Source organism: Aspergillus sclerotioniger (genome assembly GCF_003184525.1).
Source record: "Aspergillus sclerotioniger CBS 115572 chromosome Unknown BO94scaffold_13, whole genome shotgun sequence".
In the NCBI taxonomy this organism is placed as follows: domain Eukaryota; kingdom Fungi; phylum Ascomycota; class Eurotiomycetes; order Eurotiales; family Aspergillaceae; genus Aspergillus; species Aspergillus sclerotioniger.
Window position 1 is genome coordinate 711,591 of NW_020291003.1, and position 14,399 is coordinate 725,989.

At 52.0% G+C, this 14,399-nt stretch overlaps 8 protein-coding genes across 8 annotated transcripts; all 8 read right to left on the reverse strand.

Annotated features, from left to right (window-relative positions):
- Positions 1-714: 714 nt before the first annotated feature.
- BO94DRAFT_535045 (DUF3431 domain-containing protein) lies at positions 715-2,534 on the reverse strand. The gene is made up of 3 exons (XM_025611684.1): positions 1,846-2,534; positions 1,338-1,780; positions 715-1,286 (listed from the first exon to the last, which is right to left on the reverse strand). The coding sequence occupies exons 1-3, from the start codon at positions 2,238-2,240 to the stop codon at positions 1,078-1,080; spliced, it is 1,047 nt and encodes a 348-aa protein (XP_025467816.1). The 5' UTR covers positions 2,241-2,534; the 3' UTR covers positions 715-1,077.
- Positions 2,241-3,118, reverse strand: BO94DRAFT_61693 (uncharacterized protein). The gene has a single exon (XM_025616812.1). It carries the CDS (start codon positions 2,916-2,918, stop codon positions 2,322-2,324), a length of 597 nt encoding a protein of 198 aa, XP_025467817.1. The 5' UTR covers positions 2,919-3,118; the 3' UTR covers positions 2,241-2,321.
- BO94DRAFT_61684 (cupin domain-containing protein) lies at positions 2,865-3,631 on the reverse strand. The gene is made up of 2 exons (XM_025616809.1): positions 3,565-3,631; positions 2,865-3,504 (listed from the first exon to the last, which is right to left on the reverse strand). Exons 1-2 carry the CDS (start codon positions 3,600-3,602, stop codon positions 2,955-2,957), a joined length of 588 nt encoding a protein of 195 aa, XP_025467818.1. The 5' UTR covers positions 3,603-3,631; the 3' UTR covers positions 2,865-2,954.
- A 920-nt stretch (positions 3,632-4,551) lies between these two features.
- On the reverse strand, positions 4,552-5,581 carry BO94DRAFT_465301 (lipase family protein; the record flags this gene model as incomplete). Its single annotated transcript, XM_025608108.1, has 4 exons — positions 4,552-4,860; positions 4,911-5,247; positions 5,293-5,458; positions 5,509-5,581. 4 exons carry the CDS (start codon positions 5,579-5,581, stop codon positions 4,552-4,554), a joined length of 885 nt encoding a protein of 294 aa, XP_025467819.1.
- Positions 5,582-6,359: 778 nt separating this feature from the next.
- On the reverse strand, positions 6,360-7,032 carry BO94DRAFT_535046 (uncharacterized protein; the record flags this gene model as incomplete). The annotated part of the gene is made up of 1 exon (XM_025611685.1): positions 6,360-7,032. One exon carries the CDS (start codon positions 7,027-7,029, stop codon positions 6,727-6,729), a length of 303 nt encoding a protein of 100 aa, XP_025467820.1. The 3' UTR covers positions 6,360-6,726.
- Positions 7,033-7,232: 200 nt separating this feature from the next.
- On the reverse strand, positions 7,233-8,607 carry BO94DRAFT_535047 (cleavage and polyadenylation specificity factor subunit 5). Its single transcript, XM_025611686.1, has 4 exons — positions 8,484-8,607; positions 8,164-8,415; positions 7,861-8,108; positions 7,233-7,788 (listed from the first exon to the last, which is right to left on the reverse strand). The coding sequence occupies exons 1-4, from the start codon at positions 8,522-8,524 to the stop codon at positions 7,496-7,498; spliced, it is 834 nt and encodes a 277-aa protein (XP_025467821.1). The 5' UTR covers positions 8,525-8,607; the 3' UTR covers positions 7,233-7,495.
- A 155-nt stretch (positions 8,608-8,762) lies between these two features.
- Positions 8,763-12,841, reverse strand: BO94DRAFT_535048 (a-pheromone processing metallopeptidase Ste23). The gene is made up of 3 exons (XM_025611687.1): positions 12,825-12,841; positions 12,153-12,757; positions 8,763-12,081 (listed from the first exon to the last, which is right to left on the reverse strand). The coding sequence occupies exons 2-3, from the start codon at positions 12,630-12,632 to the stop codon at positions 8,980-8,982; spliced, it is 3,582 nt and encodes a 1,193-aa protein (XP_025467822.1). The 5' UTR covers positions 12,633-12,757; positions 12,825-12,841; the 3' UTR covers positions 8,763-8,979.
- Positions 12,842-13,138: 297 nt separating this feature from the next.
- Positions 13,139-14,155, reverse strand: BO94DRAFT_61715 (putative BYS1 domain protein). Its single transcript, XM_025616822.1, has one exon. The coding sequence runs from the start codon at positions 14,056-14,058 to the stop codon at positions 13,579-13,581; it is 480 nt and encodes a 159-aa protein (XP_025467823.1). The 5' UTR covers positions 14,059-14,155; the 3' UTR covers positions 13,139-13,578.
- Positions 14,156-14,399: the final 244 nt, after the last annotated feature.

Sequence of the window (14,399 nt, forward strand, 5' to 3'; positions counted from 1 at the left end):
TAACCCTGCCTGCTTCTTCACCTAGCCCCCTCTTCCCATCTTATACATAACATCACTTACTCCCTATCCACCCTAAACAATACTATAACCTCATTCTCCTCTCCATCCCACCATTCATCCCATCCCAAACCCGTACACACACGTATCCCCCTCCCCTCCAGCCCACGAACCCAAAACCACATAAGCAACCCCTAACCCAATCCCAATCCCTATCTATAATTAGTCCACTATCCGGTCATCATCTTCCTAGTTCCTTTCCTTCTACTTTAGCGTGAATCCTACTCATGCGAGATGACAGTCTAGTTTAGTTAGTGTGGTCCGAGCCTGCCTAGCACAGTTGCCTAGAGTCTAGAGAGATAGGCAGCAGATAATAGATAGATAACCATGCATCGAGTTATCAACATCCCTGTCGGACATCAGGGTCTAGGGAAGGGGGCTAAGGGTGGTACGTGGCGTCTAGGTTCTAGGTTCTAGGTTAATGAGATCGGTAGTTGATCTCATGGTTTTAATTTATATAGCGTGGGGAGGATGTGGTGATGTGGAGTGCGTTCTTTGTTGTTGGCCTGAGGCATACTTCAGTGTGTATGTGTATATTTCCTGATTAGGAAGGAGGGGATTTGGGGTTCTTTTCGCACTGGGTATTTGTACTATTTATTTGGTTATGGGAAGGAATTGGGATTGATTGATATTAGTTGAGATTTGGAGATGAAATGAGTGGTAAGTATATTTTAGTCATGATTACTACTTCACATGGAATGGAATAGGGTAGTTATAGTACATGTACATCAGTTGTGACAGCTGTCGATTAACCCATCGAGATTGCTGATATGTCAAACCGCGCTTGGGTGGTGGGATAGCTGGTGATATCTCACTTTCTCAAGCTGATTCCAGTGAACCGGTCGGTGCGCGGTGCTGCGTCCCACTTGTCAGACGTGCTGCCCTGTCGAGGTATAGACCTATATTCATTCGATCACGGAGTGTCCTGCTGGATATCCTGGCCAGTCCCAGCGAGCGACATACCGGGATTACGTCTCCACATATACTCGAACATCACAGCGGAAATTAGTCGTAAACCTATCAAGCCTCCGGAAGTCCTTTGCTGGGGTCCTGTTTTTGACCCTTCCAGCCAATGTACGGCCATCCCTTCGGGAGAGAAGAGTATGGTGGGAGAACATAGCGACCAGCGCAATCTCCCTCAGTAGGACAATCTAAATCGCACAGCCCAAATACCTTACAGTAGCATTCTTCTGCCGTTGGACAGTACACCGGAGCCTTGCCGAAAATCACTGCTACCGTTAGCCAGCCTGTCATTGACGGTAACCAAGCAAGGAACATACTATGCCATGAGTATTCCATGATCCGTCCACTAAGAGAATCCGGCAGTGTCGTCTCGGCCAACCACTTCCTGTACCGCACGTAGTCGCTCTTTGGCCGCTCGCGGATCTTCCAGCTTGTGACGGCGAATTGGGCGCAACATGAAACCCCCACTTCGTCGGGAACCTCGACCCCCGGGAACAATTCCATAAACCCGGTCTTGAAATATTCCCCCGCGTGGACATCGCTGCGATGTGAATCGGTAAGCGGATGGATCTCCGCCGGACAGCCTAGGACCCAAGCACACCGCAGATTCACATAGCCCTGTTTCTGGAGGTAGGGGACCTGGAAGTTGCGCAGGACGGGCACGCCGTCGTAATATGGGTCGTCATTGTGCCATTGGTATCGTTCGGGGTGGATGAAGAGGATCGAGTCGGGGAGATTATCGTAATTATCGATTATATACCTGGAGCAGTGAGCCGAGGTCAGCGCTTCGCTGGAGCGGGGCGAAGTGGTGATGGAAAAACTCACGTCAGATACACCATTGATTCCCTCCCCTTATTCAAGTTGACCGTCAACTTGGCTTTCTTGTCATCCACTACATACACGCTCTTATGCCATTCGGGAAAGTATTCGTACAGCCATGACACGTCGTCGCCCGTGAGACTGGCCACCACCATCGCTTTGGTGATGGTCTGGCGCTGTCGCGCAGCAGCCGACGCGGACGGGGAAGCCTGCCCCGACCGTGAGTCCCGATGTGGCCCTCCCTTCACCACATCTTGGGCAGACGTCTCGGCCCGTTTGGGGTCGGAGCTCCCGGCAAAGAAGAGGAAGTATAGGGCGTAGATGATGAGGATAGTGCAGAAGATCGCTTTTTCTTGGTTGCGCCGGCGCGGACTGTTAACTCCGCCGCGGAAGAATAACATGGCTGGCAGCGGCGGGCGGCGGGGATGGCACGGGGCAGGAGGTCGTAATCATATGCTGCTGGAGGTATTCTGCCACGGGATTCAATTGTGCGTCGAATTAGAGTGACGGGGCAGGGAACATGGCTGCACGGTGGGCGATCGCGGACGGTCGGTGAGATTGGGCGGCAGTTCGAGACTCCGTGTCGGGGAGATTTGCGCAGCGAAGAAACGAATATTGTTGGCCGTGGATCTAAGAACAGACCAAGAAGGCCTAGGGGCGGTTGCTGGGACCGGGGATGCGACAGCTGGCAAAATTGAGGATGTTGTTAAGTTCAAGTGATGGTGAGTGGACGAGGCTCTCCACTCGTGCGGCGGGCGACTAACCGCTACGTAATCGGATTGGCTCGCGGGCTTCATCTTACAACGACTCCAAAGGTTCGGAACACAATTCCTGCATTCCACGGGGGTACACGGGGGCCTGCCGGGGAGCTTCTTTTTCTCACTGCGCGGTCCGAATCGTGAGATAAACACAAAGATATATCCCAAGCATCCATACAGAGCGGTCCAGGTCCCTCCAGGACCAATTCTTAATACTACACACATGCAGCTTATATACTCATCGTGAAGTATATATGGTTCTATTCTTTGAGTATGGGATGATATATCTTCCAGCTGATATTCTAGTCGTCTCTCGATCATAATAATTCTCTTCTAGTACTCTACCGCTGACTTGAATCACAATATGGACGTTAATTTAATACTCCGATGGACACTAGAACGGCCAGTACGGCTCCAAAGCCTTGTTATGAATGGTAAGTTGTTTCGCCGGAAGCATGACAGAAACAAGTCGAGCCCAGTTATCGACTCATTTTCCCAACTGTGCATCGTCCCCCGCTGTACAGTCGTATCTCCCTCAGCGAGAGTGACCCGCTTGCCATCTTCCAAAGTCAGAACCACCTGCCCCTTAAGAACCACAATATAATCCAATGTGACTGTGCGATGCATGGCGCCTTTGTAGTGAGGTGGAATGTCATAAGTGCCGAATAAAGAACCTTTCGATACATCCGCAAAGTCAGGGACCTTTTGCTCATCGCCTTCAATGGGAGCAGGAGTGTCACTCGAGGACCACAGAGGATTAAGAAACGCTCCGTCTCCGACAGGGTTGGCCTGGTTGCAGGTATCTTTCACTATGATTGTGCTGCCTTTTTCATCATGTCCGGTGACAACTAAGCGAGTATCATTCGAACGAGGAGGTAGATTGTCAGCCATTTGGGGTAGTTCTATCCTATTTTCTCTGTTAGGTATGAATTAAAATACCAGAGGGATATCAAGTCGAATAGCTCACTGGGATAACACAGAATAAGTGTAATGGGATGTACTCATCTACTTCCAGCAGCAGCAATCGTTTCATATTAAAACCCAAGACGACATGGTAGTAATCATGTCGGAGACGAAAGCAATAAAGTCCGGTAAGTCCGTGACAGAAGTGGCTTACTATGCCCCCACACACAACAAACTCCACAATTACACTTCAATGAGATTGTAAGGGGTGTCGGGGTGATTTGAATGATAGGAGGAATTAGGAACTTAACATATCATTGTTTTCTATACAGAGTATGCTGACAATGATCAGGGATGAATCTGTCTCGAGTAATGTAACCAGGTTATCTATACCCTTTATGGCAAGGACCACCCGGGGGGAGTCCCTGCCGGTAAAGTGACAGGAAGTAACATGCGTGAGTTCCAACAATATCTTCTCGGTGGATCAAGACTCCCACCCGGGTGATAATATGAGACTTTCACTCTGTCATAACGGCTTTCAAGGAGAGTCTTGATGAGGCATAGACTCAATGAGATGTCACAGATCGATCCCAATACCAAGGCTTACACCAACCTCCTGGTGCGTAAATATGACGGCTTCAACGTGGTGGTCAACAACCAGGCTATTCATGGAATCATTGAAGACATGAGGTTAGTGAAGGCGTATGTACCGAACCATGGTTTATAGAAGCTAATGGTTTGCTTTGGCACTGAAGATGACTTCCACAAGCAAGTTGACAAACCTATAGGGCCCAATTCGTGTCCTTCAAGTTTCTTTGCCCGCTATGCGCCAGAAGAACTCCAGATGCTGGGTCAACATCTCCTGTGTTGCTGGTATCGTTGGCCTCAGAAACGGCGTTATACATTCCCAGCAATTATGCTCTCCAAGCTAGGCTTCTCCGCCAATCTGGCCCGGCTTTATTATGAACGACTAATGAGCACAAGCGCTGTCCTCGAGGAGATCTGACGAGTTCGATTCCACACTCTAGACAAGGAGTCTATATATATATGCCTAGTACAGGCACTCTGCAATGCTGAAAAAGTACCACAGATGAGCCAGCACACTTGTGATATCCTCTCCGGCATTTCCCTTGGTCGAGTTGATGCCCTCGATGATATCAATATCCGATGACGCGACCGTGTCCCCATCCCCGCTGGTGATCCAGTACTCCGGGCTGGGCTGACTGTATCCAAGCAGCATGGGTGGTAATCTGGGGACAATGTCGTTGGTGTGTGTGACGCGGTAGTTCGCCCCAGACCCCTGGCTGGTGATGTACTCGGCCAGCTCATAATTACCCACTCGGGGACATCCAAAGGTGTACTATCCCAGTCAATACTGATCTGTTTTATCCTCTAAAATTAGACACTCACCAATTGGACGGTATATCCGTCATTGCGCAGCACCGTGGCTCCGATAGTAGCCAACGCACCACCCAAGCTATGCCCGGTGAAGTAGAGAGAATAGCCCGAGTACGTGCTCATCGCGGACTTGATCTCGCTCGTCAGATCGTCCGCAACTTGTTCCCATGACTTCCACCAGCCAGAGTGGACATAGCATCCACTGCAGAGGAAGTCGGCTTCCTCAAGGATGAGGTCGATGTTCGCGATCCAGTTTTCGAGCGTGCTACTTCCTCGGAAGGACACCACCAGTCGCTCGTTGGTGCTGTCTATGGCTAGGAAGCCTGCCGTGTCGCCGTAATCGTTCGAACTACTCAATTAGCTATGCCCTGCGCTTGTGGCTAGAGAGACATACAGATCGAATTCCAGCAGCATCTTGGTACTGGCCGCTTCAACGGACGGACACGCACCACCAGAGCATTTCACGGTAGTGTCATCGTTGTTGATGTTGTCCTTGCAATAGGCTGCGGCAGACCACTGCGCAAACACATCCAGCTCATCCAACTCGGAAGTTGAGACGTCTATCCCGTCAGTATCACCCATCATCCATCCCATCAAGGGTCCAACTTACCCCGAATATCAACCGGCTTCGCAACACCTAGCACAGCGAGTGCTGCCACTACACTGAAATAGCTAAAAAGCATCCTGTAGTATATTTACAATCGGAAGAGCCAAGGAACAACTGATTGATCACCAACGACACTTGCAATACTCATTTCCTCTACTTACCAAACCCTCTTTATATACCCCATCGATACCCACTATCTTCACCCCAGGCATCAAACAAAGCCAGAAGCGGGGTAAGTCAGACAACATTCCCCGATGTTTTCACGATGGCTGATGAAGCCACTCAGTCAGGGCGCATGCCTCTTCCTCATCCCTTGTTCCGGTCTGGTGCCTGGCTGGCTCCTTCGAACTCCGGGCGGAGCGCCGGTGGAGATGAACGGCCTGCCATAGCTGCAGCTATAAGCATATAGTGCCGAAAAGTTAATTAAAGTAAAGGACGCGGTCTTGGGGGATCTACTGGCGGAGAAACGCGGAGCGCTGAACTCGGCGCTCTGCACATGGACTACCTAGAGGGTGTTGTTATGGGTAGAGACCGAGGTAAGTTAAACAGATTCTGCTAGATAGGGAAGTTCTTCACATGCAGTTTGCACTGACGGTGGATATTCGGTGGTGCTGGGATGGTGGCTGTTTGTTGTCACTGCCGATCAGTGAGCGTAGCGCAGGCACAATACATGTGCCAGCAAGAGATGGACCCAAAGTACGAATACGAACTCCTCTGTACTTGAGGTAGACTCAAAACTCTCCAGCGTTTATAAACACATAAATCCTCCCAAATCAGAGCCAGATCCTCCAAACCCAACACTTCCTAACCCCAACACTTTCAACAATTACAAGTAAAGCAACCCAAAAGCAACCCCCATAGCAAACAAGTACCTAGTACCTAATAAGTACCTACCCCAGTTCTATCCGCCATACTCCGTAAGCAATAAGCACATGTACCTAGCGTAAGGTAGCATCGGCACTTCCCCCATCCCCACTCAAACCCAATCCCAATCCCAATAGGCAGTCAGTCACTAATACTACCCCAATCCTCAGACCTAAATGCCTACCCACTCATCGCCTTACGACAACGGAATCCCCCCGGAACCTAACAAACCTAACACCCGATACTCCCCTCCTGTTGGCCACAGCTTCCGGCTACTAGTCCCTTCCTTTGCCGGATTGCGGGCTGCGGGATGTAGCCTGCGGGGTGCAGACCTTAGTTTCTTGTCTTATAGGTACGTTAGTAGCCCGGGGACGGAGAACCGCGGCCGATGGTCGATGGCCGAGGATTGTGTCTATTGAACGATGGATGGATCCTTCTGGGGTTGGAAGGATCACATGTTGGTGTCTGCCTGGGGGTTTGGGATTTGGGATTTGGGGCTGGGGAAGGGGAGGTTGGTGGGGTTGGGTTTTTAAATAGGGGTAGATGGATGTATTGCTTTTCTGAGGGGATGAGGGTTGTGGGTGTGGTTGTGCTGGTTGTAGGTTTGGTGGTAGGGGATAGATAGTATGCAGTGTGATGGGTTGGGTTCGGTTTGGACATGTGTTTGGCATGGGATTGTGGGATTCTTGAAAGGATTTGGGGGTGGCAGGTGATTGACAAGGGTGGATTGGTACTGCATGTGGTGATCGGCATGTTAGATACCTTGAATGTTCCTTCTCGGGCAATACCTACCTACCACCAATCGGTAACTTAGTACACTGCACAATTCGGTAAATGCCGACTACTACACATAATGGTACTCAGTGGTACTTCATGAATATATTGACCGCTACCAGTAATAGCTAACACGAACATAATTATAGTAAATAAACAGCTTCGCTCCTCAGACGCCAGCCAGAACAAACATCATGTCTTTTCAATAAAATAATGGAATAGGAAAATCATCCGAGGAGATCAGCAGGTACCCCAGCCAGGTGTCGGTCTATCAATCCGTCCACGGGGAATCATCGGACAATCCCAGACCAAGACACGACACGACACGACACGACACCTGCACCTGGCTCATCTACGCACTAGCTCCATTCTCACCCCCCTCGGCAACGTAGTCCGCCATCCCCTCATCCTGCCCATCGCCGCTTTCCCCGGCCAGCACCTTCGTCCGAGGGATCTGATGCTCGGGCAATGGCGTTCCCGGCGTCGCTGCAACCACGTTGTCATTCTCATCCACAAACTCGAAGTTGTATCTCGACAAAAGGTGGGGAATGGCCGAGAGCTGCGGACCATATCGTGCCGTGTTGTCGTATAGTTCGAACAGTGGGACCGCGAGGAGTTTCATGTTCTTCGGGACCGAGAGGACCTCTGCAACCATTAGTCAATACCGGCCCATTGACCATCACACGGAGTGATGATAGACATAAGAAGGAGACTCACTCTTCTTCGGCAACTGAATGAAATACAACTTCTTGCACTCCTTCGGCCGAGTCACATGTCCCGGTAGGAATGGGTACATGAACGTCTCGAAATTCGGCCGCCACCATTGTGCCAACGTGTCGCCGATCTCCCAGTCTTCATTAACGCCTTCGCCCGAGAACTGTGAGCCGACCGGGGCAAGACGCTCATTGAGTCGTTTCTTGAATCCTTCGACTTCGTCGTCTTCGAAGTGAAGGTAGTCGCCAGGTCTAGACACCAACACGGTTAGGTGGGGGGTTCCGAGTTCCGGGCGCAGTGACATACAGCTTGAAGAACGCGTTGGCAATTTGCAACATCAATACGTGGGGATGGTTGTGTTCGTGACAGACGAGAACGCCCTCGCAGGTGCGTCTCATGCCATGTTCCTCGTAGTGTTCCTCCAGACGTTTCAGACGCGCCAGCACCGAAGGATCTTCCTCCGGCTGGGTCTCCTTGGTGCCGAATGTGTAGTTGGAGAGGGGATACAGGCGGATTGTTTTGGGTTGTTGCGCGGAGAAGTCTTTGGGGATGATGGGGCTGTACATGATGGTCAGTGTTGGGGGCGTGGAGCAGGAAGCGGCAGTGAGGTCGTTGTGAGGACGTACGGGCGCGAGCTTTGGATCGCCGTCGCGGTGGTGGTCGACATCTTAGCGAAAATCAACGCGCAGCAAAGGAATGGTGCGGCGAGTGGACGGGCTGGGGTGTCTGGTACTAGTGGTAGCAGTGAAGCTTCCCGTGATGGATCGGAGCTGAGGCGGAGCTGCTCGAGCCCGACGAGCCCCCCGCGAAAACATTCGACCGCCCCGAGGCCAGCCACGCCATCGGTCAACTCATGTCAATTTCTCATGCTGGTCATATTAATCATATCATATCGGATTATATCATATCATTTCATTTCATTTCATGCTTCTATTTCCCTGTATCTGCGTATCCAATAAATCTACGATCATCACCAACCCCAAACAGACTGCTCCATCCCGTCCATGCACCATGCAACATGCATCATACATCACACACGCCAATACAGAATCACAGCAATAAGCATCATGTCTATCGGTACGGCGATTCCTCGACCGTTTATCCAAACCATGTATGTCTACTTTAGAGCTTGGCGTCAAAGTCCTCGAACTCGCTGAGGTCCGTCACCGGGCTGGGTCCAGCGCTAACGGCCAGACGGGCCTTGAACTCGGCGACGCTGCTGATGTATGTGGGGGGCTGGATGTCTTCATTCGTGCCATTGACAACCCCGTTCGACTTGGCGGCTTCTCCATCGCTCTTCTTGGCCTCAATGCCCGCCTGTTTCAATTGGATGCCCAGGTTGGCCTCGACCTGCTCGAGGACGGGCTTCGCCTGCTGCTCAGAAAGGCTCATGCCGGACTCCAAGAACGCCTTGAGAGTGGCGAGGATCTGAGCTTCGTCGCCGCTCGACACATCGACGGTCTCAAAAGCAGCATTCAGCCGATCCGTGTCCACGGCAAAGCCTGCTGCCTCCAATTGATTTCCGAAAAACGAAACCAGCTGGGACTTCTGCTCCTGAGGCTTGGTGGCATGTGCGTGCGCACCAGCCTGGGCTTTAAGGTGAATCGCCAGCTTAGCCCGCGTGGCGGACCGGGGGTCGATGAACTGCTGGTAGAATTGCAGGATGTCGGCCTTGGCCAAAGTCCTGACGTTCGCGGCGTCTACCTCGTTCTGCACGAAATCGAAGTATTCTGAGCCAACGTGAGACCAGAACCGGTTGGTCTCGGAGTTCAGGTTCTTAAGCTTCTCCAATCTCTTGTTGACAACGCTGCGTTTGTGGCTTTCAAATTCTTGCTCCGACATGTTCTCAACCGACTTCTTGAAAGCGGTCAGGAAAGCGTCGATGCGAGACTCGAGGTATGGAGCAGTGCGCTCGCTCTGGATGATGACCCGGTAGCCCATGGTCGTCGCAGAGTATCGGGCGCCACTCCAAACAACGTAACCAAGTTGCTCCTTGCTCCGCAGTTGGTCAAATGCGGGCTCATCCGTCATTTGAGCGAACAGCAAAAGCTTGGCCCGCAGAACGCTGTCATCGAGGTTTCCAATGAACAAGTAGTATTCAATGCAGTGGTTGACGTTGGCGGGGTCCTTCAGGGTGCGCTCGTAGTTGTAGTTGGCCCCGGGGGGAAGGATCACGTTGCGTCTGACGTGCCACTGGGACTCGGGCAGAGTGCGGCTCTGAAGAGTCGACTCCACCAGGTCAGTCATGCGGAGCGCATCCTCCTTGTACAGATTACCGTGAGCGAGTACCTCGATGTGATTCTGTCGGAGGATTTGAGGGAAGAAGCACGACACGTCATCGGCCTCAATGTGCTCCAATTCGGCCGCATACTGCTCGTTGAGCCAATTCCTTTCAGCAGTCAGGTAGCGGGTGTAGTCGCCAACCTGATAGAACGGCTGCTGGTACTCCGCATTTTTATATCCGCGAGTGAGACGCTCTTTGATAATATTGAAACGATCCGGCTTGACGACCAAGTCCCGCATGCTTGTAAGCACCTTCTCAAGGAGGACCGACATTTTGTCATTATATCCACCAACGCTGATGTCAAGACCGAAGATGCTGGCAGACAACTCATAGTCGAGGCCGGCAAGCTCGGCGTCGTAAGAGTACTCGGTCAGAGCGTCACGAACCAGTTCGCAGTAGAACTTGGCCTTGACAAGGTTGGCCGGAGTAGCCCATACCAAGGGGTTTCTCAACGTGATATTGACGGTCGCCTTGGGGACCCAGAAGCGGTCATCCTTCTTGTACCACAGGCGGACGTGATCATCGTGACAAATCAGCTTTGGGGTCTTAGCCGGCTCGGATACCTCCTTCTTCTCCACGGAGAGCCTGGTAGGAACAAACTCGTTCTTATGGGGCATGTGGAGCTCAGGCAGTCGATGCTCCGGAGAAGTCTCCACGGCCTTGCGAATGCTAGCCATGAAATCGTCTGGGATGTCCTCAATCTTGTACTCCGTACCGTACCACTTCTCCCGGCAGTTCCAATCCCCGGGGTAATCCTGGGCGACAATGACCATTCTGAAGTTGTCAGGTCGAAGGTACGACAACGCTTTCGTGACCAACTCGGGCTCAAACTTTCGCAGGAGGTTGCCGCTAAGCAGCCACTCTCGTGGGTACGGCTTCTGCATCACACTGCTCAGGCGACTGGTGAAGCGACTGGCAGGAGACTTCTGTTTGAACCGGAACTCGACCTCGGCCAGATTCTTCATCTCATCGAAGATCCACTGCTGAGGTTCCCCCTCCTTGATCATGGCGATGTATTCGAAGACCGCCTTGGTGACCTCGCGGTATTGTTTCAAACCCTCCGGTGTCAATCGAATTGAGATGGTGAAGAAGGCCGAACCCGGACAGACGGGCATCACGCCTGCGGACAAGCCATTCGCCCAACCCTTCGCCTTGATGTAAGATAGGATACTGCCCGGACCTTCGTGGCCAATCAGATGGCTAAGATAGCGGCTTGGCTGGGACTCGTACATTCCCTCTTCGTCCATGAAGGGGAAGTAGATGTCGAGAGAGCGCATGTCCATGACTGGTTTGGCGAAGATCTGCTTTCCGAGGTGCTCCGGCGTCCAGGGCTGGGCGTCATCCCAGCGGTTCTGAGGGAGATTCTGGTTCTTCACATCAGAGAACAGCTCACCGACCCACTGTTCCATTTCATCGAGGGAATCCCGTCCCAGCACCACCAACTTCATGAGGTTGGATGAATAGTGCGCCTGATAAAACTTGATGAACTCACTGCGAACCTCCAGTCCCCGCTTTTGCGGCTCCTCTTTCAGAGTCTGCAAGTTTCCAGTGGAGAAGTGATGGTACGGGTGTCCGGGATTTGACAGAGACTTGCTCAGCTGCATCAACCGCCACAGGTCACTCTGTAGGTTCTTCTTGTTTTCGGAATCGACAGCCCGCAGCTCGCGGTCCAACGTTGACTCCAAGAAAAGCGGCTCTACGAAGAATTGCGCAAAGCGATCCAGAGCGCCATATAGTGGAGATGCAGGCAGACTGGACTCTTGAACTGCGACTGTGTCGTTCGATGACCCATTGGGCCCGGCTTTGTTGGGCGTTTCGTCAGTGGAGGCAGGCGTGGCAGAGACCTCAAAAAAGTAGTTTGTCTCGGTGGCTGCAGTATAGGCGTTGGAGGAACCCGAGTGGGACGCTAGGTACTGGTTGTAGGCATTTTCCTTGGGGTACTACTTAAGGTTAAAGTCTGTCGCCGACCCAGCCGGAAAGGGGTCTGGTGTTTCAAGATGTGGCCACCTACCTTTTTGGTTCCCATGAAAAGCAAATGTTCTACCGCATGTGCCATTCCGGGCATGTCGTCTGCATCTGAGAAGTTGCCAACATTGACATTGACGGCCGCGCTGGCCTTGTCCGTGTCCGGATCATGCACCAGAAGGGCCTCTAGTCTGTTGGGCAGGCGAATGACACGATAGGAGCGATCATCGAGTTCCGGCTTCTCCAGGCTCTCAGCGATGCGCTCGATGGATCCCATGATCGCGGTGCTGGAGGAAAAGCTAGCACGGGTTGTGGGGGAGAGTGAGACAAATGCGTGGGAGGAGCGCACGGCAGGAGATGAGCGACGCCCGTGAGCCGAGGGGAAGCGTGGCGAGGGGGAGGAGAAATGAGGGGCAATCGCCGCAAAGGCGCCTGACTGCGAAAATGAGCGAGTAGCTGAGGAGCGAAGGTATGAGGGATGTCTAGAGTTCCACAAGCGGCGAGTTGCAGGGGACCTTGGAGGCATCCAGAGAAAGGAGAGATCAGTTGCCGGGAGGCACGGCCGCTCGGGGGATGCAGGCGGAGTTCGAAAGTGGCCGGAATGAATGAGAAAGGGGGCGAAAGGAGGGACCGAGGATATAAATAGACGGTCTTGGAAGGAGGGAGAAGGAGTCAGCAAGACGCCACGTCAATGTTGAAAGAAAAGTGAGGAATTCACCGGCTCAATGGTCGAAGTATATGCACTGGCATGAAGCAGCAAGAGTGACTTGTCGGTGGCATCCACTGAGCGAATAGACGATTTCCGACGGTCTTCCTCCAGGCGGTGAGCCCCAGAAGGCGGTGAGGGTTCTTGGCGGGATGACGATATCGGCCTCGGCAATCCCCCATCAACCTCCTTGACTCGCGGCAAGGCAAGGGCCATTCCGATCCCCGTGAACCGAATCCAACTAAGTAGAGTCATCTAGATACCTTTTGTGGGTTATTGCTGCCCTGCTCACTCTGAGAGACAGCCAACGTCATTCCTGGTGAGCTCACGGAGACATCTGCATGCAGGCCCGATCACCAAGAGCGGTGATTCAATCAGAGAGACACACTTGATATTCTCAGTTATATATCCACAGTTGGTCTATTATCCTGTTGGATCCGAATATCCACAAGCATTTGCGACTCAAGTCGTCATTTCAAAAAAGCATCTAATACTGTCTGCTGTCAGCCGTGGAATCTTGTCTCCGGAATGAAATACTGCCGATATGAGTACAGCTCTCGGCTCCTGGTGATCCAGGCCATTTACAGTTGTGCTCGGACAGATGGCAACAGCTTAAAAAAACGGTGACTGACGATGCCATACATCAAAACAATCATTCAACTACCAACAACAAAATCCACAAAAGCCAAAGGCAGCAACAATACTAATATTCAATCTCAACATCAATCTCCCATCCATACACTCTCCTATCACCCCAAGCCTAACACTAACAACTTCTCGCACAAAGCGTCAACACCTCGTTCGAATTCGCCTGACAGCTCTTCACCTGGCTACCTGCAGGAGGCACCCCATTGGCCCAACAGATTCTCCCACATCCGGAATCACTCGGCACCACGCTCAGCACACTCCCCGAGAAAGGGTCTCCAAAGACATCCGACAAATCATAGTAGACCAAATTGGTGTCCGTATCCAGTGTATAGGCGTAATTGGTCTGGGGAGAGCCGTCGTAGAGCCCATTCGGCGTCTTGGTGATCTTCAGGGAAATACCACCGGACGTCGCGTCCCGGTGGAAGGTCTCGCTGTAGCTGGAGCCGGAGGCAATGGTCTGGCTGGGGCCGACGGAGCCACCGACAGACCAGAGGTAGACGGGGTAGGTGCAGTTGTTCTGGACGACGGCGGAGCCGATGGCGTGGGTGAGGGGGAGAAGAGGGAGAAGGGTGACGGCGAGGGTGGAGAGGAAATGCATCTTGCTTTGTTTGGATATTTGACTGGATTGGATTGAGTTAAGATTATGTGAATGTGATGAAGTGTGAATGGAGTGAGTATAGTATGAAGGATATAACTAGTAAACAGCCAGGAAGGAAAGAACGCCTTTATATACCCTCTCTCCCATACACCCTACCTCCATTAATCCGTCATACCACCCTACCTACCTACCCACCTAGATCGCCCAGTCCATATGAAAATAGGTAATAATAGTAGCCAAGAACCAAGCCCTTCATTCCATCATATCCCAAAATAACCCACCTCAGTGCCTCGCGCCTCCCAGTAAACGCTCACACCACACCCACAGTAGATAACGTAGTC

Bases quoted from the DNA above. Each gene is read 5' to 3' on its own strand.
- BO94DRAFT_535045 (XM_025611684.1), bottom strand. From the start codon at position 2,240: ATGTTATTCTTCCGCGGCGGAGTTAACAGTCCGCGCCGGCGCAACCAA. The intron at 1,781-1,845 runs GTGAGTTTTTCC...TCACTGCTCCAG, and splicing joins GAATCAATGGTGTATCTGAC to GTATATAATCGATAATTACG. The intron at 1,287-1,337 runs GTATGTTCCTTG...TAACGGTAGCAG, and splicing joins CATGGAATACTCATGGCATA to TGATTTTCGGCAAGGCTCCG.
- BO94DRAFT_61693 (XM_025616812.1), bottom strand. From the start codon at position 2,918: ATGATCGAGAGACGACTAGAATATCAGCTGGAAGATATATCATCCCAT.
- BO94DRAFT_61684 (XM_025616809.1), bottom strand. From the start codon at position 3,602: ATGAGTACATCCCATTACACTTATTCTGTGTTATCCCA. The intron at 3,505-3,564 runs GTGAGCTATTCG...CAGAGAAAATAG, and splicing joins ACTTATTCTGTGTTATCCCA to GATAGAACTACCCCAAATGG.
- BO94DRAFT_535047 (XM_025611686.1), bottom strand. From the start codon at position 8,524: ATGTCGACCACCACCGCGACGGCGATCCAAAGCTCGCGCCC. The intron at 8,416-8,483 runs GTACGTCCTCAC...CATCATGTACAG, and splicing joins GCGATCCAAAGCTCGCGCCC to CCCCATCATCCCCAAAGACT. The intron at 8,109-8,163 runs GTATGTCACTGC...GTTGGTGTCTAG, and splicing joins GCCAACGCGTTCTTCAAGCT to ACCTGGCGACTACCTTCACT.
- BO94DRAFT_535048 (XM_025611687.1), bottom strand. From the start codon at position 12,632: ATGCCTCCAAGGTCCCCTGCAACTCGCCGCTTGTGGAACTCTAGACAT. The intron at 12,082-12,152 runs GTAGGTGGCCAC...AACCTTAAGTAG, and splicing joins TTTTCATGGGAACCAAAAAG to TACCCCAAGGAAAATGCCTA.
- BO94DRAFT_61715 (XM_025616822.1), bottom strand. From the start codon at position 14,058: ATGCATTTCCTCTCCACCCTCGCCGTCACCCTTCTCCCTCTTCTCCCC.